The 27905-nt window shown below is 45.2% G+C and overlaps 1 protein-coding gene across 17 annotated transcripts in view; it reads right to left on the reverse strand.

The window, feature by feature from the left end:
• Positions 1 to 651: 651 nt before the first annotated feature.
• Positions 652 to 27905, reverse strand: part of ATP11C (ATPase phospholipid transporting 11C) — a 168896-nt gene continuing 141642 nt past the window's right edge. For 6 of the 17 annotated variants that reach the window (XM_053201761.1, XM_027054771.2, XM_027054776.2 and 3 more), the window contains 7 exons: positions 20893 to 21020; positions 17856 to 17991; positions 15500 to 15565; positions 13201 to 13304; positions 10128 to 10281; positions 3663 to 3767; positions 652 to 1114 (listed from right to left, as the gene is read on the reverse strand). In XM_053201761.1, the coding sequence (XP_053057736.1) occupies positions 3666 to 3767; positions 10128 to 10281; positions 13201 to 13304; positions 15500 to 15565; positions 17856 to 17991; positions 20893 to 21020 (690 nt within the window). In that variant the 3' untranslated portion in view covers positions 652 to 1114; positions 3663 to 3665. Of the gene's footprint in view, positions 1115 to 3662; positions 3768 to 4447; positions 4539 to 9942; positions 10009 to 10127; positions 10282 to 13200; positions 13305 to 15499; positions 15566 to 17855; positions 17992 to 18842; positions 20483 to 20892; positions 21021 to 27905 lie in introns of those variants that run through there. The other 11 variants (XM_027054777.2, XM_053201762.1, XM_053201760.1 and 8 more) reach the window with 10 other exon arrangements.

Below are 27905 nucleotides of genomic sequence, written 5' to 3' on the forward strand. Positions count from 1 at the left end.
ATTCAAGTTCAGAGTCATGGCTGCGCAGGCCGAATCGCGGTCTTGGGACGGATCCCTCCTTCCCGAATTGGCAAGTTCAAAACAAAAGTGCTGCATGTATGTACAAACGCAGTCTCTTTCCAAAAATAACCGTGAACAGTTGGAAATAAGCTATTTTTTCACCTCTCCACAGAAAATGATAAAACACGGATACTCAGATGGCTTTAGTTTTACGTGACTATGGTTTTGCCTATCCCACCTCAGACCCCAGGAAAATGAATACTGGAAAATATCCGTTAGATCTTAACTCTTTCGAGGGGCTACTTACTAAGTGACTGGAAATGTTTTATTTTGAAAATAATCTGGTAGCCATCCACGCATTAAGTGGGGTTTAATTCAGAAGAACAAAAATAAGTAGTTTTTGTTGATTCTCACAAAAATATCCAGGATTCACACTCTTTCCACGTAAGGGTTCAAGGTTAGCTTTTGGCAAGGCTATTCCATGAGGACAGAATTAGCATGTGGGTGAACAGAAAGGACGAATTATTCTGATGCACTGATACCATTTAGTCTTCTTGTACTTTCAAGTATTCCTTTCATATGTTTGAAAAAAAAATAATTTAAGATTATCACTCAGCAGGAACAAGAAACAAGAAACAAGAAACAAGGAACAAGAAACGTGATCCAAACAGCCTATGTCTTCTGCCAGGCAAAAAAAGTAGTATTAGCAAAATCTATTCATTCCCATTGTATGACTTCTACTTTATACTATTATATTTAAATCCATTCACAGAGTTCATGGGTTAAAAGAGCACCCACTTGGTAGTTATAGTCGTCTATCTAAAGCCAGACATTCTAATTATTCTTCTTGCTTTCAACTTTCATAGGATTCATAACTTAGAGCTTTGGCCATAACGGCTACTTACGATAACTGTAAATGCTTAAGAGAGTCATTTGGTATTGTAATGGACATTTATTCTGAACCCCAGACACAAGAGAGGGGTTTAGTTTGTTGCATATTGCGTATCCTGAGATGACAACTTTTCGTAGTTGTGTCTTCGTGCTTTCTTTTTTAGCTGTAACCACTGTCAATATGCTTGTAGGACAATAACATAGGCAGTTCAAGATTCGGATTCTGAAAAATTTAAAACATACAGAGTTAAAAGGTTTATTTTAACAATGGCGCGAAGCCATCTGTTTAGCATTTTCCAAAATAAATCAAGTAGTAAATTTTGTTATGAGAGTAAAGGAGCTATCTTCAAGTGCCAAGTTTTATTCACATGCAGGGGGAAAAAAAGGGCGACACAATACCCAGTTTTTCATCCTTGCTTCAATTGTTGGCCGAGTAGATTCAGACTTGCTTTTTGCTTTTGGATTGCTCCAGGGCTCTCTCAGTCATCCCTACCACCAGGACCACCTAGCACAGCCGTGGCTTAGCTCAGCAGGGTCCCTCCCTCTAGCCTGGGAGCTGAAAATAGGGACGTTTCATTGGTCTATCTCCGGCACCTAGCGCCGTGTCCCGCATGCAGCGGATACTCAGGCCCTGGTGAACCGATGAACGGATTACTGTTTTCCAGGGTGTGTAAATTTTGACAGAGGAAGTCTGAAGATCTATCTGCTCCGTTTCGAAAGACTGCTGTGAAACTGTCTTTCCTTTACTGAAAGAAACCGGTTTCTTCCCCATAATGCTGCGGTGAATTTTCTTTTTGGGAGATCATGTCTCTGTAAGTCAACCGAAGCTTCTGTTTCTCTTATTCATCCTGTTTTTTGGAAAGGCCACCACAGAAACCGCCCTAAGAAATCTGTGGATCCTTCTCTGTCCCCTGAACCTTATTCAGTGCTCTCCCAGGGAAGAAGATACACCTGACGGCCCCCTGCTAGTTGGGTTTTAAAAGGTTGGGTTGGAGGCCCCCCCCCCCCAAGACCTAAGACTCACGCCTCTCAACATACCTGATTTATACTCTACAACCCAACCTTTTTTTCCTAACAGTTTTTTTTTCAGGTGGCAGCGTCACGGTGACCGACTCTAACCAAAATAAAAATAAGGTCGCCATTCACGCCGAGAACTTATAAAAGGAGTCGCCCCCCGCTCCCTCATCGAGGGACAAACCCAGGGGCCAGGCCAATTGCCAAATTTTTTCCGTGGAGGAGAAATAACGCCACGTGAAGATATATTCCTGGAGGAAATAACTACGTTGAGGGCAAGACGACTGTTTCCTCACAAGAAAACTTCCCCACTTCTGTGTTAGGCGTTGTAGGACTTAAGGCCCTGGAGAGGCCAAAAGCACAAGCAGCGTCTCAGCCAGCCGGGTCTCCCAAACGCGGACCGAGCTGAAGAAAGCGATCCAGGGGGATACAAAATGAGCTGGGAACAGGAGAGCTAAAAGGCACCATACAGCTTAGGACAAGGCTACCTGGGACAAAAGGGTCCAAGGCTTTGAAAGCCACTGGGAGGCAGATTCGTTACCGAGGGAAGGAAGATCGAGGCAGGTGAGTCGCTCCCAACGGGGAAGGCTAAGAGGTGCGCCGGGGCCAAGGGAGTCTGCGTCCGAAGCAACACTGGGGACGCAGACTGGCAAAAGCCGTAGGGCACAGGAGAACCAGAGCACGCGCTCCATTATTCTCCTTTTTGTTCTTCGCTGGCGGGTGGGGGGGAGTTGACAGCTGACGAGAAAAACGGGCCCACGGGGAGGACTCCCGATGGGGAGTTCCAAAGGCAAGAGGCTCCCGATGACCGTCAGTTTTTCGGTGCACAGGAGAGACGGCCCTGCCCTAAGCTGTATGGAGTTGTTTCCAAGCTGATGGGCTCGGAAACCTCATTCATGAATTACTCTAAATTCCTACGGGTGGAGGAGAAGAGGCCTCTAAAGGTCTGGGACGACGGAGGCCGCCGCAGTGAGTGGGAGGGAGAAAACACACAGAGGAGAGGACACCTCCCGTGCCACGGCAATTCCCCCCCAACTCGTCTCTGAGGGTAAATGAGACAACAGGCCATAAAACGGATTTACTCGTTTTGGGGAAAATGAACTGCGAAGAAGCGTTCCACGTAATTAGGTTAGCATCCCCCTGAATGGCTGGGAAAGATTTGAGCTTTTACCTCTGACAAGTCGAAACATCTAGCTTGAATAAAACTTGACATGAATAAAAGTGATTAGGTTGGGGCATTAATTTGGGGGGTCAGACATGTACGAGTACATTAAGTGTATACCTGCAAACACACAGACACAGCACATGGAGATACAAACACACTGGATTATTTGCACCTAATTCCCAAAAGAACATGCAATGCTAAATTGACTTGACGTTATACAGATGCAATTTTGGAATATTTGTTTTCAGTTTTCCGAATGATCTTTTACAGTCGAGACTGTTATTTCCTAATCGGTATTAACGAGCACTTTCACGGGACGGCTCTGTCGCAAGTCGCCCCTCGCAAATTAAATATGTTTTTTTACCCTCCAGCTCTGCAAAAGGCCTAAAGTTTCATTTGGGAGCTTAGCAAATTTAAAATACCAATTTTCCCCATATTCCAAGTAATGCATCTTTATATTTTTGTAAAGAGTTAAGTATAAAGTTCACCACACCAACAGCAGAGAAAATTTAGAGTGATATTTTCATTTTTGTCTTTATAATGCTGTTAATCTGTTTCTTTAAAGCCAGCCCGCTCGTTTACCACTAGGTACCTGTTACAATATATTAGATTCGTCTGAGAATGTTCGTAAAAGAAGAGGTCTGACTGAAGGTCTGGCGGATAATGAGTCAGATGCCCTTTTACAGCTCAGATTTCTCTGTAATAGTGAGGTAAAGATACTTAAAGCATTTGAAGACTGGTTAACCTACCTGGTGATAAAACGTAGAAGAAAAAGAATCATTTCCTACAGACTACTCTTTTGGCCAAAAGTACAAACGATTAAGCTACAGCAGATGTGGCACATTTCAACGGATACACTTAAAGACCTAAGGAAGTCTCCAACTCGAATTGAACGGTTTTCACGGTATAAGTATACAGATATTAGTAGTATAAGGCAAACTGGGCGTTTTGAAATGACACTGGTAGGTTATGCGGGAGATGAGTCAATATGGTTGGATTAGTAAACCTTACCATCCTTTTGGTGAACACCTCTGAGAGTTGGGCCGGTGCTGTGAGTGTATCGAGCAAAGAGAGATTTGTGCAAAACATTCCTGTCTTCGTGAACACCCTAGCTCTAGCACGCCGTGGCTTCCACTGTGCACCGGGAATCAATGGGGCTAGAGAGTTACGGTCCAAGTGTTCGAACATCACCTCCTCTCCAGTGTGACCATTTGAGAAGGTGAACAAATGATTAAAGGAAAATGACAAAATACTCTTAAGTATCAACAGAAGGTAGAGAAATGAGCACTGAGAAGTCATCGTTCATAAAGAGTCAGAAAAATGGTGTCAAGCAAATGAGAAACGCAGGCAAGTCGGTACATTAAGAAAGGAAATCACCTTATTCACTCCAAGAGAAACTGTGATTGCTGGAAGTTTGAGAAAGCATGAAGATAGTAGATGTTCCTGAGGAAGGGAGGCGTTTCGTTACCTTGTTCACAATTGCACAAGGGGTGGAAAATTGCAGTAGAAAAAAGAGAAATGCAGAAACCAAAAAAAAAAAAAAAAAAAAAAAAAAAAGTAAATATTCTCTGAAATGTAAGACATTTAAAAAGAAACCTGGAGAATTCGAAGTCGAAATGACATGTTAGTTTTGAAGGCATCACTTTCTGAAGTAATAGTAGAGTCAGAGTTAGGAACAGTCCATTATATGTGCAAATGACTATTTCTCCGTATAACAATTTAAAGTTGCTTTGTTCATGGGAAGACGGACTATTCTGAATCACTTTAAAACACGCTTCTCACTAAAATATGGCTTGTTTCTAATCGTTAACTCACTAACCTACATGGTTCGAAATCCATGGGTCAGAGAGCTATGTCCAGGGTCCATCACCAATCTATCCTGAAGTAACTATCTCCCCTATCCAGCTGCACAGATTCAACACGAAGGGACTGACTGCTGTCGGGCCGTGGCATGTTACAAACCTAACAAAACTAACACAATGGGAAGACATTTGGTGAAACCACACTTCGCTCCCATTTACTGCCGGACCAGTGTTTAACTTCCCTTATTCTAACGTAGTTTTTCCAAAAAAGATTTTATTTTTAAGTAATCTCTACACCCGCCGTGGGGCTCAAACTCACAACCCCGAGAACAGGAGTAGCACATTCTACCGACTGAGCCAGCCAGGCGCCCCTATCCTAATGTCATTTGATCGGTTTTTCTCTTTTTTCTTACAGAGACCTCTTCAGCAGGGTAGGCTAAAGGGCTAGGAATTTCTCCTTTAAAATGCCTAGAGAGAGCAATTCTGCTAATCAAGATTACCCATGTTATCTACTCAGTGCCTAATGGAAAGTAGGTCTAAAAAAAAAGATATCAGCTAAAGTATCATATGTATCTAATAGCAGCGAATAAACAATAAAACTCTTACAGGCAAATACTTTGACTTATTCATAGACGTTTGAACACAGCTGTATTTGTTTTCCTGTTCGTATTTTCCTTAAATAAAGTTGGTGATATGTTGGCAACATGCAAATCCCCAATGGATAAGGCTAGAGAAATAAATATGTTGTTTCTGGGAAGAAAAATTTTAAACTGTCCTGTCTTCCATTTTGCGGGCAAAACTCTCATAGTGAGATTAACACGACACCGAGTCCCCCGCCCCCACGTTTAATATTCAACCCTATTTAGTTAAGAGTGCAACCCTAAGCACAGTTTGGTACACTCAAAACCTTATATCCAACCGTCAGAGATAAAAGTATTTCTATGAAGCAGAAATTTTAGGGGTTCATAGATTAGGCTGCTTTATAAAGGAAAGAGAAAGGGAATATGAAAGTAGAGAAGGCAGGAGAGAGCATGGAAAGAAGATCTAAAGCAATCAAAAACCGATATAGCCAGCGACTGGTGGAGGTGGAAGGAAGGGAGAGAATGAGCTAGAAGAGTATGACATTCCCACATTCCTCCGCAGTCACCTGCGTCAAAGAGGCCAATGCATAAAGGTCCGTCTCAACAGCCACAATGTGAGGATTCAACATTTTGCCTGATCCGGTCAACAGGACTGTTATCCTTAGAGGCCAAGGTTGGCTGGGACACTGTCAGAATCACGACAGTAATCAGCCTCGGCACCACCGTTTTTAACAGGATAAAGCGTATTCTCCAAAGTTTGCAAGGTGCTTTCTCTGGCAGAGCTCCCTACGTAATAGAGTCTTTCTTGTTCGTGCGGACATCCCATGCTAGGCATGGCCACGTGGCTAGGGCCACTGCCATCAGAGGACAGCAGTCCAGGGTCTAGCAGGCCAAGTCAAGCCTCCCTCTTGACAGTGGTGGGTTACGCGGGCAAACTTACTTAAAGGTACGCGGGCAAGTCCTCCATCGGAAGTGGCAAGTGGTAGCTACCACATGGCCAGAAAGGGCAGGGGTCAGTTCACTGACTACCACGGAGCCCAGCAACTGTGCTTAGGGGAGACACAACCTGTTGACGCACCCACCGGGGTTCCTACACCGGAAACTTCCTTTAAGGGGTCGTCTTGCCGTTCCGTTGTCCTGCGCTCACGGGTGCTTTCGTCACGTCCTGTCGTGACGGGGATGCAGCTCTGGCAGGGTAGGAGCTAAAGAAAAGCTTTCTGATCCTTCATGATGGGACCTGGGCCTCAAAAGCTAACCACACTGCTGAAAAGACAGCTGAGGAACAGGTAGCTGAAACTAACCTGTGAGTTTAATGACCAAGGGAACCCGTTTGCAAAGACAGCGGGATCCTCTCCGGTGCTGATGTCGGGACGGAACCCGGCTGGGCTGGAGGCTGCCACACAAGCCTTTTTACTGGCGGCTTCCGGAGGTGGCGACTTGGAATAGCTCGGATGTGTTACAACACGCCACATCCCGGAGCCTACTATTCTGCTCCGTGCCGGCCTCCCCAAGGGTTGCGTAAAAATCCTCTTTAGAACTGCGCTGGGGTGGCAGCTCCTCGTGAGCTGGGGCCACGCGTGACTCATCCCTGGATTACCATCACCTAGTGCGGTGGCTAACAGCGGACCCTCACGCGACGTGTATCGAACTGAACGGAATCCAGCAGAAGGCCGCTTCTGTAACTGTTGCGTGTACGTGGCTTAGCTTCTTTTTCAAATGCCAGAGACGTTTTCACCACCCACTGCCGCGTTCCCTCCTGGAGACAGCTGCCAAGACCCACACGAGCACGGCGCTCGCTGGCTATGTGTCCAAAGGCTCCAACACGCTTACTGGCTGAAGTCGGGGGGAATCTTCCAGGTCTAGGCGGGGACACTCACTTTACCACATCAGGGAGCGTGGCAGGAAGGAGGCTGACCCAGCGTAAGAGAATCTTTGGCCGCTCTTTAAAGTGAAGCCAATGCCTTAGCAAGGGATATTACGCCAAGTGGGAAGTCACCCAGGATGCCAGACTGGCTGGCGATGAAGATCCTCTTTCTCCTTCATCTTACAAGTGGCCTCTGCTTCTCTGAATGGCCAAACAGGGCCTCACGGAAACAGACGTGACTTATCAGGACAGCCATGGCTGTTTCAGCTGGCCTTTATGCATTCATACGCGCTACTTTGCTCTTGCGTTTCCTCACAAGGTGGGGGGGGGGGGGGAGGCAGTGCCGCTGAGTGCCCACAACTTTGCGTCTCATCTGCAACTCTCAAAATCCCACAGAGTCTGAAAAACCATTTAGCCTTTCAGACACTGGATGTAAAGAGAGATGTTCATCAGTAGGCGGTTCAACACATGTTCTGGTTCAATGAGGGTAGGGATCGATGAATGAGTGATTGGATGAATGAAGGTGATTATGGGAGTTTTCCCGGTTGTTCTAGCACACCAGCATGCCAAGCTATAGCACAGGCACTATAAATCCTCGTATCGTGGACATAACCCATGGCAAACAAATCGCATGCTGAACCGCATGCTTCCGGCAGAAGTTCGGATTCTACCGTTTGCGTGGAAAGAAAATGTTTTACGTCTTTATCTGGGACTGCTCTGTATCATCCCTCTATTTTATGGCCACTGAATTTATAGAAAAGTCACCTCCAGCCTGTGTCTAAGTTTATTTATTTTTTAATTTAAAACAAAATTTTTTTTAATGTTTCTTCTTGAGAGAGAGAGAGACAGAGGACGAGCGGGAAGGGGGCAGACAGAGAGGGAGAGACACAGAATCCAGAGCAGGCTCCAGGCTCCGAGTTGTCAGCAAGGAGCCCGATGCGGGGCTCGAGCCCACGAACCGTGAGGTCATGACCCGAGCTGAAGTCGGACGCCTAACCGACTGAGCCACCCGGGTGGCCCCCCTTTTATTTATTTTATTTTTTAAAATGTTTATTTTACTTATTTTAAAAGAAGGGGTCTAAGGAAGAGGACAGGGGTGATGTGGTCGAAGGTTTTGATTTCTGAGGTGTTTGTATCCTCTTGAGAGTGGGAAGTTGGGTGTGAGCCATCAGTTAGCAGGAGCCCCACCGACCCAACGAAGAAAAACATTTAGGAGCATTCCCAAAGTGTACTCCCAAGTAAGGAGAATGGGAGGGCACCTCAGAGATCTTTCCCAGACAAATTCTCTATCATAACAAGGCACCAAACCATTTCTTACAGTGACCGTTTTTTTATCGGGCTTGGTGGAAGTTGCTGCTCGAGCCATTCTGGGAAAAACGTGTTGTATCGACCTGTTTTTACCCCTGGTCAACTGATACGGAGGCATACTCAGACAAGCAAATGCCTCCTTCGCATCCTAAGACTAAATCTCAGGCTGGAGGGAGACGGTCAGGGGTCTACTGGAAGGATTAAAGAGTGGACCAGGGTAATGGTATCGTGTTCAGTGCCGCCCGCAAGGCATGTGGAGGCAGGGGGTTAAGGCCAGTTCCGACCACCTGACTGTACAGTGGCTGGCTTTGTGTACCAAGAATCGACGTGGCTCATGCCGCTGACAGTCGACTGCTTTTGACTGGAGCTGATGCCAACCTGTTGATCACGAAAGGTCCTCTTTAACGCGTCTAGTCGCGAAAGGTTTTCTCGTAATCGTTTCAGCTCCTACAACTGCGTGATGCCAACCACCGCATTCTATCAAATCAGTGGGCCAAAACCCCCATCAGACAAGCCAGTTTTGTGGCTCAGCTGGTTGGCAAATTTGATCCAATAGGTCAGGTAGATATACGTTAGACCATTTCCTGAAAATACTGCACTGGGGGCTGTGAGACGGAGGTGCTGTGAATAATGAGACAAACGGGGTTTTGCTTGGCAAAATGAATTAGCGTTGGCAGGAATAGGACATATTTAATTAACCTGTTGGTCAGAATGTGCCAGTTTTATTTTTCAGGCTAATCTACCCCTTTCACTTGAAAGGCTTTTTAGAAATGTTTGAAAGCTATCAGACAATGCAGGGCCAAGCAATTAGGCTGGCAGAGGGTAGTAACTTGTCGCTCCCGCAAGAATTTGGCAATTTAAGCAGCAAAACTAAAAACACACTCATAAAATAATCTGAATTTTTACAAGTGTGTTCAGGAAGGTAAGGATGCAGAAATCACACCCGGGGAGTTCTCTTTGGTTCAGATATACTGCCGGACAGACAGGGCTAGAAGCGATACAGAGATTAAGCAGCACTATAATCAGAGGAAGGGGGAGAGGTTTGAAAGAAGCAAATTGGGAGTATCGACTGAAGAAACAAAAAACAAAACAAAAAAAACCTCTGCAAACAACCCGCAGGGAAATTTCTAAGGTTAAAGCCGGAATGTTGGTGTGGAAATTCCTGGTGTGAAAAGTCTAGGCTAAAAAAAAAAACAAAAAAAAAACCAAAAAAAAACAACAACCATTTTTTCCATTTAAAATTCCATATGGAGCACATGAGATGCTCCATATGGATTGCTAAAGGTCACATAGAACACTATTAAGGAGTCTACTTACCACCTGCATTGGATAACGGAGTTTTTACTATACTTTTTATGCAGAAGAGGAAATTAAGTGATGCACCTGTAAGGAGGGGTTTAACATGCTGTAACTAACGCAGTTCTCTAAATAAGGTTTTTAGTTCATGGCAGATATTGAAGCCCCTTCCAAAAATCAAGTGATAACATAAATTTAGTTCTTACCCTGGCACTTCTTCTTCTGACATTCTTTAAGACTATCAGGAGAATCTCAGGGAAAAGGCTGATAAATATTAGAAGAACTATGGCCAACCATGTAGATACAGAAGATAGCATTTGAGCAAATACGAAATACATTCTCTGTTGTTTGAGAAAAGGCCTAGAGTGGAAAGAAAACACAGAATGGAAAAAGAAATCAGGTCCTGTCATATCAAACAGAGGTGTCATCGAAATTATCTTTTGTAGTTAAAGGGACTCTTCTAAATTACACACCTTAATAAAAACAATTTCCTTTAAGAATATCCCCAAAGTACTACACAGATTTCATGTACTAAACGTTGGGAGGAAAAAGAAAGGATAACTAAAGGGCAAAAACGACAATAAAGTGCATGCAACCTGAAAACAACTAAGCAATCAACTTTAAAACCGTCAAGTGCAGAGTATATATTTGCATTAGAAAATACTGGGGCTTCAAGATACTCAAAAAGAAATGGTTACTTCTTATGCTAAAAGGTATTTTACTTCCTCAGCTGTTTTGTTCATAGGAGAATGGACTGTGCTCTACATTCGGAAATGTAAAAGACGTTTTTACACCCCGCCCGCCCTCCCCCCCCCCCCCAACGTAAATATACAAGGGAGGGCGAGCTTCTCTCTCCACCGTTCTCATCCCCGAATACAGACGGGGTACCCAGGGTGTGCCAACCAGGCTGGCTGGACAGGAGAATGTTGCTAATAGGACACGCGGTCTTGGGGGCCAGATATCTAGGACCCTTCATCCAGATGCTGGATTTCATTCGAAGTCATTCACTGAGCTGTTTGGTGGCCACAGAGAAGCACAGCTAGTTTCCCCAGGCTGAGGCACGGAGAGCCTCAGCAGACTACACGCTGTTTGCAGCAGGGGAGGAGGAAGTGTCCAGGGTTGGGATACACAACAGATTCTCCCTGGATTAGGAGCTCTGGGCGGATAACCACTTGTCTCATTTATTAGGCGATGCAAAGGGCTCGCTGAAGATAAATTTGTTCCTCATTAAAAAAAAAAAAAAAATCGATGTTTGTGCCCTCCTTCTCATGTAACATAATAAAATCAAGCTTGCGGCTCTAGGTACATGGGGACTAGAGTGTGGCAGAGGAAGTGAGCAGAACAGTGAGGTGGAGAAATTCAGGAGGTCTGGGCTAAGTCTTCTAGGGTCCCTACCGTCCAGGAAAGAATTCTGCAGAGCTCTCACTGTAACTCTGAAGGGCACCCTGACTCATTTTCTAGGCAGTTAATGGACCCTAATCAGTGTCCAGTACACAAGTGACAGGGAGTCACAGGGCATTCCACAGAGTACCCACAATACTCTGTCATTCACCGCTCTAGAATTTTCTTTGTCTTGAGGATACCTATGGAGCTTTACAGGGGAACAGCAAAAAGCAAAAGGTATTATTCCTGGATTGGGTTTGGGGCTCAGAAATCATCGTTCTCACTGCCAATCCCCACATCACAGAGGGATGTGTCACCACGCCTCGGGGCTGAGTGTGTCCAGAGATAGTAGCTGGAAGCAGCATTCAGCTCAAGTCTCTCACAGTTTCTGGTCATATTTCGCTGGTTGCTTTATAATGTAAGTTTTATATTCATGTAGTGGCTCAACTCAGCTCTACTGAAGGACAGCACTATGGGCAACAAAATAAAAACAGATTTATCACTATTACATTTTCAGGAAGTATCTCTAATGAATGAAAACAGATGTGACAATGTCTTAATCTTTTGAAGGATTTATTTTCATCAATAAGGGACGGTCTGTGGTCAGAGTTAGAAACTAGCTGGCTAGAAACATTTCATTCTTGTGGAAATTTTGCATTAGTTCAGAAGCTGATTACACGGATTCATAGAATTATGGTGCTCTGGGCAGAATTACAATTGTATATTACATTTGATTAACCAACTTTGATTAATTTGTGGATTATTAAAGACAACAGGGACTTCCGTCAGCTTCACTGCTGCAGAAATTACCTCTTGGAGGTGCCCAACATATGCCATGATTACACTTTTTGGAACTGGTAGTTCCTTACGCGATTAGGCTTTTCATATTTTTATTTCTTAAGGCTTTCATTTTAACAGCTTCTCAAAAGCAGTAAGAGTTTCTTCTAATGAAGTCTCAAGGGACGATAAACACAGCCTCACATCTCCGTGATAACATGGAGCGTTTTGTATGCATGATTTTGCCCAAACCCGTGCAAAGAATGTCCTCCTAGAATTGCACCCTATGGCTTCCTCTAGCCATGCTCTCTGCATCCTTGTCAAGAGAAGCCTCTGGTTAATGAAGGCGGCTACACAACATTTAGGCCTCTGGGAGTAAGAAAAGGAGAGGACAACCTAACTTATTTTCATTCCTTCTAACTCTCCCGATCACAGCTTACACGCCCCTCTCGCTAGATTCTGATCTCCTTTCCGTTTCCCCCAGAGTGCTTCACACAAAAGGGATCCCAAATGAACGTCTACCGAACCAAGATGAACTCAGTGAACTAGAAGGCCACACTGTCCAGTCTGCCTCTACCCACCCCCCCCCCCCCCGCCCCCGCCAGCGAGATGGTGAGGTTAAGATACAACCCTCTGGATACTGAGTGGTATGTATTCCACACCCTGAGCACACCTGTAGGGACAAGACTGACAGTAACAGCCCAGAAACAGACAAGGGAGTCCAAATGTGTAGTAACGGATCTGTTGGCCACTGTGTCACGTAGAAATGTCACAGGATGAGTATTTCCACTGTAAATCACATGGAAGGTCCCTGCTAGAACTTGCGGTTTCACTTCACAGAGAGATGCTTACACACGTTCAAGGTGCAAGATGTGGACGGGGGCTATTAGAAGGGAGGACTTCTGAGTGACTCGTGTAGTCCATTTACTTGCCTGCGAAATCTTACCTGAAATGAGCAGCACTCGGAGCTGAAGTGACTCCCCATCCATGAATATTGAAGACCTGCCATCTTACCTGATCGGCGCTTCGGAAGTATAATTAACGTTTGCATAGACAATGTACATATACACATATCTACTTTGTTATTTACACATTACTCACACGTGTACAGCTGCTTACCAAATAATTCCTCCCCAGAAGAATGAGAAAAATACATAAAAGGCTAAAGAACCCCAAATCACAAAGTGATTTATCCACGTCCAGAAACGAGTATCCAAGGCGAGCTGAAAAGACACAACACAAGAGATGTCGTGATGGGTACAAACTGCACCGGGCAGTAAGTCCACTCTGCCACTCGAGAACTTGAATACCTTAGGATACCTACGGGAGGATCTAGCTTGGGCCAGGCAACTAGAAGAGAGGGAAACTAAAAGAAGAACAGAATCCAGACGTTTCACAGAGCCAGGGCAAGAAAGGGGTTAGCTCTGTCCCAAGGCCTCTAGACCCTACAGTATAGGCTTGGGGGCGGGGGGGGGGGGGGGGCGTGTCAAGCAAGTAGCAGGTGGGTGTGGGGCTGGAGATGCCGCACCCCTGAAGGAGAGGCAGGCATCGAGGTCACGGGAATATCCAGGAGGCTGGAGCCCCAAGTCCTCGGGGAGTGGCGGCCAAGAAGCTGATGACAAACGGACAAGGCCGAGCTGGCACTAGATGGACACAGAAAAGCAGCAGGAGATGGAAGGGTCAGTTAGGAAGAGGAGACGAACTACAGGGAGGTAGCTCCCACACAACAGCCGGGGATTATTAAATGCCAAGGGAACTAGGTCTACACGCCTGGCGCCATGTAGCAATGAATCCTGGGCCTGACCAGGTAGTGCGCCTTTCAATTGTGAAAGCCAGGTCTAGTCCGTTACACGAGTAACACTTTCAGTTGCCTTAGGTGTTAATCCCTCCACGCTTCTGCCAGGGCCGACTGTCTCTTCGGATTGTGGCACCTGAGGTTTTCAAGTGCAATCTAAAAATAAAAAGTATGGTCTGTTCTGCCTGTTTAAAATCGCTGGGCCACGTGGACTAACATCTGGGGATGTTTTTGAACTTTTTAAAGAGGAGGTGGTGTCTCCATTTTGTTACTTGCTGTGACACCCTGGTCCTCCACTCTCTGTTATAGTTTCTCATCCATAAACCTGTGGGCTGCTCGGGAAAAGGTCACAATGATGCCCATCCAAAGATGAGAGAGTGCACGTCTTTCGAGGGACACATGAAAGACAGCACGGTAAGGCCAACTCTGACATCGAAGGGCACGTGGAAGCCCTGGGGCCATAGGCAAGAGCAGGTGAAAAAAAGGTGGGGAGGCCTTCGTTTCAAATCACGATCCTGTGAATCATCGTAATAAATAGCAACAACTAGCATCTATCGTTCTGACCACATTCTATGTGCCAGACACCGTTCTAAATGCTCTGTCTTCACTGAGAGACATCCCACCAAAAACCCTAAGCAATAACGCTTATCTCCATTTTATAGAAGAAATGAAGGTACTGAGAAATGGAGTCACTTGCCCAAGAATACCAGCTAGTAAGTGGCTAAACTGAGATAAAATTGTAGCATTTTCTTTTGCAGCCCTAAAATATTACTGAAATAGTCGATGGAAAATGCAAACGCATGTTGGCTCTGTTGGGTGTGAGAAATGAATCAGGAATAAAAACTTAGAGGGGAGATGATCAGAGGTCCTTTGTCAATCATTCTTCTAGAATTCTAGTTTGGACCACTGGAATTCATTTAAAGATGCTCATTCTTGGACCCCACGTGAGGTGTTCATTACTGGAACGCTCATCAAAAGAATTTGATTATGCTTTCAAGGATAAGAGAGTCCCAAATCGGAAGTCTCAAGGGTCGAATTCAGCAAGCCTTCAGAGTATACTACATGGCTGCACGTTAATGCCAATGACTCCTGTATGCTACCTGCTGTACATTCTTATGCATTTCATCACTAATATGGATACACGTCAGTGATAAAGATATTATATAAAATTTTGTCACTACTGAGCTCTTTTGCACACATTTCTCACTCACGGACATCTATTCGATTGTCGTAAGTACCCAAACTGCTTTGAGGCCTGGTGTTGGCAAACAGATACCTAGTTTTAAAAACTATTCAACTCTTCAACACGAACACACACACACACACACACACACACACTCACACACTCACAGCCTGGCTATATACAGATTTTGAACATAACTATGTGTATGAATTTTTACGGAATGAAATGAAAGAGAACACGTTAACAGACTGGAAAAATGGTTCACAAATAGCATACAAGTGTCTAAATATCTAATATCATACACAGTTTGGTAAAGATTCACACTTGAATGAACAACCTGCAATAAAAATAAAGAGAAGACAAAAAAGACAGGACAGTGGGAGATCAGAAAGTACTACAAAAACGGTATTAAGTATATTTGAATAAATAAAAAATCTAACCTTCAGAGTTACAGTGAATACTAAGACTGTAAAAACAATGGTTCCAAAAGTCCAGTTTCCATATACCTGAAAAACATTTAACAATTACACGCACCATGAATACACGAGCCTACTTAAGCAAATAAAAAGGCAACTTTAATCTTTGGCGTAAATGCTGAGGATTTCCGTAGAAACTGTTTAGGGAAATATGTGATCAAAAGATCAGGCCAAGACGTTGGCTCTTACTGTGACCCTACATTTCCTCGGACAGCTACAGCATACTTGTGGTTGACGGGGTTTATTTCCATTACTTCACGTAGTACTGAACAGGGAACACACTGGTGTCATAAAGGCAGAGAAACAAAAAACCCACCCCTATTCCCACTAACGGTAATGTTCATCAAAACAGGGCATTTGGATGATTCGTGTCTTTGAAGCGTCTGATATGGGCTTTCTCTGCAATACAGAAGTAAAAGCTCTCCGAGGAGGACCAATCTCTAGACAAATGGACTCACATCTTAAAGATAAGGCCTAAGTTTTTGGCTGTAACTATTAGAACTGTCAACAGGTGCACATTGAAGAGAAGCAGAGAGCGTGTATAACTCCATAACTGCAGCAATGAATGGCACATATGCTTACCAAATGCTGTCAAGATCTGAATGCATAGCATTAAAACAGAAAATGAAATGTAAAACGTTTTTAAAAAAAAATCATAAAAAATTAAGATTAACAGAAGCAAAAAAAAAAAAAAGGATTTGATCCAATCATACGTGGTGTCATGTTTAATTGCTGACAACAGTTCTTACACGTACTGTAACTTCAGCAAACATTTAGAAGGATGGCGACATGCGCAGTAAAGTCTAATCCATTTGGCCTTCATGAACTCAAAATGGGTGATGAATGGGACACACGCTGGGCCAAAGCTCCCTGCGCTCCACCCAAAGTCTGCTGAGCAAATGAAACGTGGCACCAGACCGCAGGAGAGTACCCACCTACTTTGCGGCAAACTCTTTTTCAGAAACAGTCAGCTCTTTAGAATTTATGTGCCAGATGAAACTAAAATACAACGTGAACGTCACAGAAGCAGCCGTAAAGCTACGGGGAACTGAGAAATCGTGTGATGTAATCCCTTCTTACTGGTGGGCAAAGCCCAAGGGATTGGCCTACAGAGATTTAGGAAGGTACTCTCCTTGACAAAGGCTACGTGTGCCTACTCTAAAGTCCTAGATCTCTATTTCTCCAGCAGTTACTTGGTGATTTACCATTTTTCTAAAGCGATCTCCATGTCCAACCTGGGGCTCAAACTCATGACCAAGAGTCCCATGCTCTACTGACTGAGTCAACCAGGTGCTCCCAGTGATTAATAATTTTAAGGGACTCCTATTAAACTGCCTTCTGTTAGTCCAAACTGGAAAGGTTTCGTGTGTATGTAGTACCTAACTTCAAAGTATCATTCAAATTCCTTGAGCCCATTACTTCCCTAACAGATGCTGACTGTGCAGGTTGTGGACACAGTCACTGTACTCGGTAAATTCATTTTGAACCTTAGCTTCGCTCTACATGATAAAGAATGAGTGACCATTGAAGAGGAAGCCCAGGAATCGAACGAACGTAGCGAAAGCACATGTGAAGTGCTGGGCTCGACATTCAGCGTGTGGCTGTGAGAAGACCTCACCCCATCAGCAGCTCTTTCCTAGAACACAAGCCAGGGAAAAACCACCCCCACGCAGGTGCTGACTTATGTAGTCGCTTGCCAGGAAGGCACTGGTGGGATTAGTGTAGCCTTTCTGGAAAACACTGTGCTCCCATGTGGAAGGGAAGGAGGAAGAGAAAGGGATTTCCACTCTTCAACTATTGGGCGAATATTGTAAAGATACGGGGGCTACCCCCTTCAACTCTAAGCACGAAAGGCCGCTATAAACAAGAACCGAGTGGGGCCAGACTTTGCCCCTGCTTTGCGAAGTCTTGCGGCCTCTGGCTGGCTCAGTCAGTAGACCATGTGACTCCTGATCTTGAGGTCCTGAGTTCGAGCCCCACGTTGGGGGTTGAGTTTCCTTAAAAAGAAAACATCAGGAAAGGTACAGGGGTCCAAATGCTGAAGTACTAAAAACTCCGTTCAGCTATTAAAAATTACAGCCAAGTTAAGCTTCTAGAAGGTTTGTACACAAGGTCTCTAGTTAGCCATGCGCACAGGAGGTGGCTTACTTCAACACTTCTATCGTTCTAAAAAAGTTGTGGGAACTAAAGACTACACCTTAAGAAAAAGTTGGCAAAATGATTAGAGCTAGATTACGTGTATGAGAAATCCAGTGCCGATAGACAAAAGATAAGCCATGCTTACAATACCAACAGATGGAACGTATATATTTTTTTTTACCTTTGCATTTTCTTCCAGGGATGAAGTCTGAAAGAGAAAGTAGGTCCCAAAGAAGAACACTGTCCCTTCAAATGCAGCCAGAAACGTCCAATATAAGAAGGGCCCCAACTGGAGCATGGCATTGTCAGAGATTTTCCTGTTGGCAAATGGGAAAAGGCACAGGGTAATGAACCTCCAGAGGCTGTCTCTTCAAGGCCACAGTGAAAGGCACACAGGTGTGATGACCCTGTTGTAATGCAGGGCGCTATCCCTGGAGGACCGGAGGGCCATGCGGAGCCACAGGTCTACCTCCCTGCAATCGCCTCCTGACTAAGGCAGCGAGTAAACAGAGTGCCAAGTTAAAATTCTGGCCACTGACAACAACAACCTCACCAATAATAATTAGCTCCCGTTTACGGACTACTTCTTACGTGTCAGTAAGCTGGGTTAAGAGTTTTACATACATTGTCCATTTTTAAAAAATGTTTATTGATCTTTGAGCGACAGAGCACGTGTGCACGAGCAGGGGAGAGGGAGCGGGAGAGGGAGACCCAAAGAGACTCTGTGCTGTCAGCACAAAGCCCGGCACGGGGCTCGAACTCACCAACCGCGAGATCATGACCTGGGTTGAAGTCAGACACTCAACCGAGCTACCCAAGTGCCCCTGCATTGTCCATCTTTATCCACATAAAAACCACACGGGATAGGTATTTTTGTCAGTCTCATTCACAGATGAGCCTCAAAAGGAGTATCATAATGGTTCCCCAACGGTGATGCACCTTGGAATCACGTGGGGATCTTTAAAAACACTGATGCCTCACTCCCACCCTCGTTCTGGCTTCACTGGCATGAGGTGTAACCTGGGCATTAGGATAATTTTAAAGCGCCCCAGGCGACTCCAATGTCAGTAAAGTTTAAAAGTACTAGTGTAGTAGCATTCCTCTTGGGAATTTAAACTTTTTAGGTCTCGGTGTGTCCCTTATATTTTTTGCAAATGAGTCAAATAAGGTTTTTCTGTTTTTTTTTTTTTTGAAGGGGGGGCAGGGAGGGGAAGAGCAAGAGAGGATCTCAAGGCGGCTCTGGGCCCAGCGCGAGGCCCGATACAGACTCGATGTGACGTCCATGAGATCACGACCCGAGCTGAAATCAAGAGTCGGACGCTTAACCGACTGAGCCACCCAGGCGCCGCAAGTCACATAATGTTTCATAAACAGCAGGTGGATCAAAACCTTAAAATCTGTTAAAATAACACAATCTTCGGGGCGCCTGGGTGGCTCAGTCGGTTGAGCGTCTGACTTCGGCTCGGGTCATGATCTTGCGGTTCGTGGGTTCGAACCCCGGCGGCAGGTCCTGTGCTAACAGTTTGGAGCCTGGAGCCTGCTTCGGATTCTGTGTCTCCCTCTCTCTGTGCCCTCCCCCGTTCACACTATGTTTCTCAAAAATAAATAAATGTAAAAAAAAATTAAAAAAAAAATAACACAATCTTCTCAGTGCACGTCAGAACGTCAAATACGGCTACTAATTCTCATGGAGCAGAGCTGCAGAAAGGATGGGTTTATGCATGGAATTCTTCTGGCTTCTATTTCAAACTGCTCTTCACATTTATCAAAAAGGTAGCTAATCACTCAAATGGCACACCTGTTGCAATACTACCCAGAATGTCACCTGGCCGTCTTGAATAAGGAACAGCTTCATGATGGAAACACAACTGATCCTTGTCGCTTGGTACTGAGCACCGAGGGGCTTCCCGAAAACACGGCGGTCGTGCACCTTTTCCCTACTAGCGTTTCCAGGTGTACGAAGGAATGTGAAATTCGGGGGGTGCATAGAGCAACGTGTTGCTGTTTGCCCTAGAAAAACTGCAGGACAGAGGGGGCTGCTTCTTAGAAACAAGCTCTCCCCACAGACAATAAGTCACATTCTCAAGGCAACTGGGAGCCACAGGGAAGGCACCTTCCTAAAGATGCCTGCAGCGTGTGCCCGGCAAGTGCCAGCCAGTGAGGCTTCTGCGAGTGTCACTGAGTGGATCCTGTCTTTCTAGACTGTCTCCCGGAGTTACATTACGCCCCGTGGGAAGAAGGGCAGGGGCATCATGGTATGCTGGGGGATAGGCGAGGCCTTCCAGCTGCACTCGGATGAACGCCGAGGCTGCTGGAAACTCCCAACACGATCGCCGGCAAGCACGAGAACATGAGAGAGAATGGAGATTTGGGGAGCGGCCGCCCAGCAGCTCAGGCCTGAGCACCTGCCATGCTGGGAGGCGGCCGATGTACTGTCCCTCTTCCCTCTACAGACCTACGGTTTCCTATTTAAATTTCTCTTGAACACACGGAAATTAGCCACATTATGCCTCGTTTCAGGTCACGGCGTTTGGGAAGTGCCCCGAGTCACTACATCCCCGAGGGTGAAACCTGGAACGTGCCGTGCGGTTCCGAAAGAAGGATCGGAGCGATCTACACCGACAGTCACAGGCTGAGGTCGGGGTCTCGTGACAGCAGGCGAGGGGGAGGGCGGCATTTTGTGCTGGGCCACAGGTACGCACGGAGCCCATTCACGCGGGTGTGAGCAAGTGTAGCCTCTACGGGAAACCGCGCAGTAACTCCCGGGCTATACTCCTGTAGTTCCCTCACTGAAATTCCACGGAAACCCTGAAAATAATTTGTACTCACTCAGCAGCTTCCTTCGGGTTTTCAACATTCTTAATGCACGGAAGCGCGCAGCACAGGCCTGAAGCTATGGTGGGGGAGGGTGTCAGAGTCAGATTAATAGCTACCATCCCCCTGAGAGCTTCCTGTGTGCCAGGCACCGTGTGCACTTGTCTTACATGCAGTCCCTCCTTTACTCCTTGCAAAAAACGCTGCCGTCACCCGTATTTTACCGAAGATGAAACTGAGTGGTCCACACGCATCCCGGGATGGTACCTACACCCAGGACACAGGCCATCTATCTCCCGGCTGAACGGTACCAGGGGGGCCGCTGAGTCCTTCCTACCTGCAGAGGAAAGGAAACCCACGGTTTTGAGGGCCTGAAGTGGTTTTTAACTCTATGTTCCACTTACATATACAGTCGGGGATCTGAGGCCAGGGTGTCAATGTTGATGTGCTGTTCCAGTAGGCTGTAGGCCAGGATGGGCAAGGATGTGAAGCAGATATTGTACATTGTAAGGTAAGCGGCATCATACAGCGGCTGAAATGACAAATGACAGAAGAAAAAGAAATGTAGGTGTTTGGGAAAAAAAAAAAAAATCACAAGCGAAAACGAGAGAGGATCCTTTCACGTTTTCTTTTTTGTGATAGTAAAGGAAGTTCATAAATAAGGTCTCTCTGATAACTACAGAAAAGAAACATGCTGTGCTAGATCATATTCATATACCCTCCCTTTACAAAGGATCTTATTCAGGATGTTTCCATGCTATCGGCTCTATCTCCCTTTTTGTTTTTTTTAATGTTTATTTATTTTCAAGGAGAGAGAGACAGAGCGTGAGCAGGGGACGGGCAGAGAGAGGGAGACCAAGAATCTGAAGCAGGCTCCAGGCTCTGAGCTGTCAGCACAGAGCCCAACGCGGGGCTCGAACTCACAGACCGTGAGATCATGACCTGAGCTGAAGTTGGACGCTTAACCGACTGAGTCACCCAGGCTCCCCCATCAGCTCTATTTCTAACAGATACTTACTAATAGATTTTGAGAAGATTTGTCGTTGTCAAAGGCCAATTAAGTATAAGCCTGGAGCCCCTCAGGAAACTAAGCATAGGCAGTGGCCAGCCTGTGTCACAGTGGTTCTGTCGTTAATATTTTACAAGGTTTTATTTAAAAAAATCTATTTTTTGAATGTTTATTTATTTTTGAGAGAGAGAGAGCACGCTTGCGAATGGGGGAGGGGCAGAGAGAGGGAGGAGGACAAAGGATCCCAAGCAGGCCCTGCGCTGACAGCAGCAAGCCCGATGCGGGGCTCGAACTCACGAACCGCGAGATCAGGACCTGAGCCTGAGTCAGATGCTTAACTGACTGAGCCACCCAGGCGCCCATTTTTACACGGTTTCAAAGATCGCTATCACCTTCTCCAGGCTATATTTATGACAGTGAATGTGGCCATTTACTATGGATTCTAAATGTATTTGCAAAAACAAAGCTAAATATGTGTATACAGGCATGAGTTTCCCAGGCTCCAGACCAAAATTTCCAACTTTGTGCTGGCTGTCCATAGGCACCTGCAACTCATAATGTCTAAAACCAAACTCATTAACTTTCCCCTTAAATCTGCTTTCTCTTATGTTCTCTACCTCAGTGAGTAGCCCCCATAATGTCTGCAACCCTAGTATCCGCCTAGGTGCTCAAGAAATATTTTGAAATCAGTGATTCTCCTACCTCCATAGCCATTTCTTCTTCTTTTTAATGTTTATTCATTTTTGAGGATGCGCACGACAGAGACAGAGCACGAGTTAGGGAGGGGCAGAGAGAGAGGGGCAGAGAGAGAGAGGGAGACACAGAATTGGAAGCAGGCTCCAGGTTCTGAGTCGTAAGCACAGAGCCCGATGCGGGGCTCAAACACACGAACCGGGAGATCATGACCTGAGCCGAAGTCGGACGCTTAACCGACAGAGCCACCCAGGCACCCCCGCCATTTTTTCTGTCTCCTATTCTTCCCGAGCCCTCTGTTGGGAGTGTTCCAGCACTCACTGTTTGGAACCTCATACTCACTCTCTAGGTGATCCCATCAGCCCTGTGGTTTTAATACCATCCATTCGCTGAACATTCCCGAATATTTATGTTTGGCCCAGACAAGTCCCCATGTATCCAGCTGCCCACTTGACACCTCCTGAACTGAACTCCTGACTTGCCCTCACCTCAAACCTGCCCCTCTTGAAGTCTCCCTCATGTCAGCAAAGGGCAACTAAACCTTGGGTATTAATCACAACCAGAATCTCGGATTCATCCTCGACTCTTCTCTTTTTCACAGCCCACATCGAATCAACTAAGAAGTGTTTGCTGGCTCTGCCTTTAAATACGTTCAGAACCAGATCACGTCTTAGCACCTCCACAGTTACCACCCTGCAAGCTTCCTAAATGGCTCCCTGCTTTGCCTTTGACCTACCGTCTATTCTCAACACAATGGCCTGAGTAGTTCTGTTAAAAAAATAAGTTAAATCAAGTCATTGTTTTGTTCAGACTCTCCAGTGGATTCCTTGATCTCTGAAAGTTTAAAAAAAAAAGCGGGGGGGGGGGGGGAAGGGTTCCTGCGAAGGGGTGGCTATACAGTCCCCACTTTTCTGGCTTCTTCTACCTGTCTGGCTGCGTGTCGTATTTCTCCCAGTTCTTGCTCACTCCACTCCACCAATAATGCCTCCGTCACTCTACCTCCAACATGTCAGGCACACTCCCGACTTTGGACTTCCTTTGAACTGTTGCACCTGCCCGGAACACTTTTCCTTTCGACAGCCTCCCGGATGACTCCCTCACTCACAAAGATCAGCTCAAATGTCACCTTCTCAGAGAGGCCAATCTGGACTTACCTTGCCATTCCCTCTCTCATGGATGCATTTCCCCCTTTATCCTGTTTTTTATTTTCCTATAGCACTAATGGCCTTTTAGCCGATGTTATAAATTTGTTAGTTTTATTGTCTCTGTCATCACACTAGGCAGCCCCCTGCCATCCAGAAGCTCGAGTGCCAGGACAACAACACCGGAACAACAACAACAACAACAACACCAGACAAGGCTATTCTGCCAGGTCACACAATAGTGCCAGGAGCATGAATAACTTCACAGAACAGCAGCACCAGACAAGCTGCCCGGCTTTTCTCAGGCTATAGCTGACAATAAAGTAAATAAAAGTCCCTGCCCACATAGAGCTTCAATTCTAGTGTGGGGGTAATTTTGTGACTCAGCATTTCGCTATTCTGCGACCACGATGGCTCAAGACAAGAACGCAACCTCTCCGTAGTCACACTGAGCACAGAATACAAATATTGTCCAAATGACAAAGTTAACCTCCTGGGTAAGATTTACTGAAATGCTTAGTCACAAAATTACCCCCACTTAGTGACAGCACCCAATCTAGAGCAAGCCTCCTCACCCACACCCTTCCCCAATGACCTAATTCAAACCCAACCCCCCCCCCCCCCGCCCCGCCTTTGAAGATTTTAAGTAATCTCTGCAACCAGCATGGGGCTCGAACTCATGACCTCAAGATCAAGAGGCACGTGCTCTACTGAGCCAGCCAGATGCGCCAACCCCAATCTTCTAAGCCTTTTCTAATATTCTCTTCCTGAGAGGCCCCACCATTCTTCACGGTGCACACTCTTCCTTCGGCATGGAGTACTAAACCTAATATGATCAACTACAGGGGTGTTCCTGGTGGTCTTTGGCTGGTGGTCTTGACAATACAGAGCCCCTAGAACAGAACTTGGCGTACAGAAAACATTCAATAAATATTAAATGAATGAAGCAGGAGAGATTGGAAGTTATAACACACACATATATAAAGGACTGATCCGACACCATGGATCTTTTTTTTTAATGGAAAGAAAATTAAGGTATGCTATGACCCTTGCTTTACTATATTGAGTTCCACAGGTTTCTACAAAGTACTAAATGTTGTCATATAACCATTATATGTGGCCCGAATAAATGAGATCCTATATTCACATGTATGTTCCCACATATAAATGTTTTGTGATTAATAAAATGCATTTAAATGTTAGTGACACAAATGAACAGAATTAGGCGTTTTTCAACCAACGGCTACTAAAGATACAATTACTGTCATAATAGGGGCGGCTGATTCAAAAGGGTTGGGAACAACTTGACTAGAACGTTAGTTCGTTTATTAGTTGACTTCAAAAACACTTGCTGAGTGCTTACTAAGTGACAAGTACTGAGGATAGAGAAGAGTCATGCCTTCCCTGCCAAGGAGCTCAAGTTCTAGAGGGGGAGGCAGAGTGGTGAGTGTGCAAGGAACTAAGGGAGCCCAGGGGAAGGGACCTGAACTCTGGCCCGCAGTAGAGACCAAGCAAGAAAACGCATGCAACGTTCTCAACGACATTAAAAATACGGCTCCTACACAGAATACACGAAGGTTTCAACACAGCAAAAATTATCTAACGAATTAAAAAGTACCTCCAAATAGGTGTTTTGTTCCTTTTAATTCTCAAGGGAGAGGATTAGTTTGTTGGGACACAATACCATGTTTTCATCGGAAACCACCCCATTTTCACTAATGAGAACACTAAAAACAACGATAACAAACAAACAGGAAGATGGCCTGGTATGCAATTTGGTCTTGAATTTCACTCAAACAAAAGAAGCATCAATCTCTTTTTGTTCCACTACGACACTTCGATGTTACCTGAGAGAGAACGGTAATTCTTAGATGGATAATTAGGAGACAGAATGCCCTCAAAAAACCCAACAGGTTTAGTTGATAATACTTTCTTATTAAACCTCTTATAAATGTTTTCTTTTCACAAAGGAAAAAGACCAGTATTATCTTTGCTAAAGAAAAGAGCTGCTTTTTGGGGTGCGTGGGTGGCTCGGTCGGTTAAGTGTCGGACTTTGGCTCAGGTCACGATCTGGCTCTCTGCCGTCAGTGCAGAGCTTGGTTGGGATTCTCTCTCTCCCTCTCCGCCTCTCCTTTGCTTTCACGCACGTGCTTTCTCTCTCTCAAAAATAAACAAACGCTAAGAAAAAAGAAAGGGTTGCTTTTTGCTTGAAGAATCTGAATCCTGGTCCCATTTCTACATTCTCTATAATCCTGCTCTCCAAGTTCTAGGGTCGTGGAGAACATGGGATGTGGACCCGAGTTGGAAAAGGCTTACTACCTGTAGGCACTCCAAACCTAAGTACGATTAGGGCGCCTGGGCAGCACAGTTGGTTAAGCTTCTGACTCCTGGTTTTGGCCCAGGTCATGACCTCACAGTGTGTGAGTTCAAGCCCTGCCTTGGGCTCTGTGCTGGCTCTGTGATCCAGAGCTGGCCTTGGATCCTCTGTCCCCCCCACCCTCCCTCTGCCTTCCCTGCTAGTTCTATTTCTCTCTAAACAAACAAACAAACAAACAAACTTAAAACCAAAAAAACAACAACCACATTTGCAATAACGGTTGCTACATCCAGCACTAGCACAAGGTCAAAGTAAAAAATAAAGATATTGCAAACAGGCCGCCACCTTGGAGAGATCTTTTGACCCGATCCACTTTTTCTCTAAAACGTCTGCTAGCTCCCTCCCTCTGCTCCTTCAGCTCTCCACCCAAATGTCACCTCAGAGAGAACTTTCCAGATCCAGATCATCTTCTCTGAAATAGCAGACTTCTGCAGTCATCTTCTGCCCATTCATAATGCTTTACTTTTTCCTTCAGGGTCTTTATCAGTACCTGACATACTGGGATGACTTTAGTCTCTCCCCTAACGCTATACTGCAGGCTCTGCTGGGGTAAGACTTGGTTTTGATCACTGTTATATCGCCGGCACTCAGCCTGGCACACAGGAGACACTCAAGAGATATTCGTCAAGTGAACGAACCTACCATCTGAGCAACTGAGAAAACCAAACGCCACCTCCCGTGGAGAGCTGAAGAGCTAAGGTCACCTAAGCAGACCCCGGACAGACCAGAGTCCGAATCTCAGCTGGCTTTAGAAGGAAGAAGTCCTTCCTTCACACAACTTGTACATGAGATAACAAAGGACGGCAAAGCAACACCCTTTGAGTTTGAAAAATTAACAACAGCGTTTTAACCAGGTTAAGCCAATTTCCCTTTAGGGCTTTGCTACAAAATCTGAAATTCTTTTTAACACTTGCGTTCATCCAAGGACGCGAGGGATTAGAAACATGTGGTCAGCAGTGATCTGAACGTTCAGACAAAGCAGCTTCATCAGAAATTTAGAAAACTGTAACTAATACTGTTAGTCTTGGATACAAGAGACAGGTCACCTAACGAAGAGGAGGCAAGTTCTAGGGAAAGAGAGCGGTCACTTCCTATTCAGAAGGATACACTGTTTTAAAAATACTGCCCTGGTGCCTGGGTGGCTCGGTCGGTTAAGCATCCGACTTCGGCTCAGGTCATGGTCCATGAGTTCGAGCCCCACGTCAGGCTCTGTGCTGACGGCTCGGAGTCCAGAGTCTGTTTCGGATTCTGTGTCTCCCTCTCTCTCTCTCTGCCCCTCCCCTGCTCACGCTCTGTCTCTCTCCCAAAAATAAAATAAGCATTAAAAAAAATTAAAAATACCGCCAAGAAATTAAAAAAAAAACAAAAAAAAACAAAAAAAACCCAAACCAAAACCACATTGCTTCCTACCAGGAGGAATGAAGCATGCCTTGAAATTTAGAAACTTGGTCCTCTAATACCTGTGGTGATGTCAGGAGCAGCTCAACTTGGCCAAATCATGGAATTGCTTATAGATTAACCACAAAATTTCTCAGTGAGTATTACAGCTCCTGTGTTTGGCTATACTTCCACGAGAAGCAACACAAAATCCATTTTGGTGGTTAAAACTACAAATGTCCATGCCCATCCTGCCGCTTACGGGTCAAAATAACACAGAGCATATTCTTTATGTAACAGACGTTTGGCAAAGAACAAAGGGCAAAAAATGTAGAGACGCTCAAGCCATCCAAGGCTTTATCCCGGGATCACAGCTTCTTGGCCAGTTTAAGGATCGTTTTTCTAGAAAATCAATCTGAGAGGCTGCAAAGGGGTGAGGTTTTGTTCGATAAAGTATTAAACTATACTATTTTAGGATAATTGGAAAACACGGTTTATACTGATTAAAAGAAATACTCTTGGGGCACTTGGCTGGCTCGGTTAGAAAAGCATGTGACTCTTCATCTTGGGGTTGTGAGTTCGAGCCACACATGGGGTATAGAGATGACTTACAAATAAAATCTTAAAAAAAATAAAATAAAAGGAAAACTCTTAAGGTTATCTCAACTCCAACAGGACATAGCAAATAACTTTCAAAAAGATAGTTAATCATAAGAACATCACTAAAGCAAAGATATAAACGTTTGCTATTGTCAAAAGCCAGGCCAAGAAGATCAACTGTTGAATCAAAGAAGAAAAAAAATTAAAAAAAATCACTGG

This window comes from Acinonyx jubatus, chromosome X (assembly GCF_027475565.1).
Source record: "Acinonyx jubatus isolate Ajub_Pintada_27869175 chromosome X, VMU_Ajub_asm_v1.0, whole genome shotgun sequence".
Lineage (NCBI taxonomy): Eukaryota > Metazoa > Chordata > Mammalia > Carnivora > Felidae > Acinonyx > Acinonyx jubatus.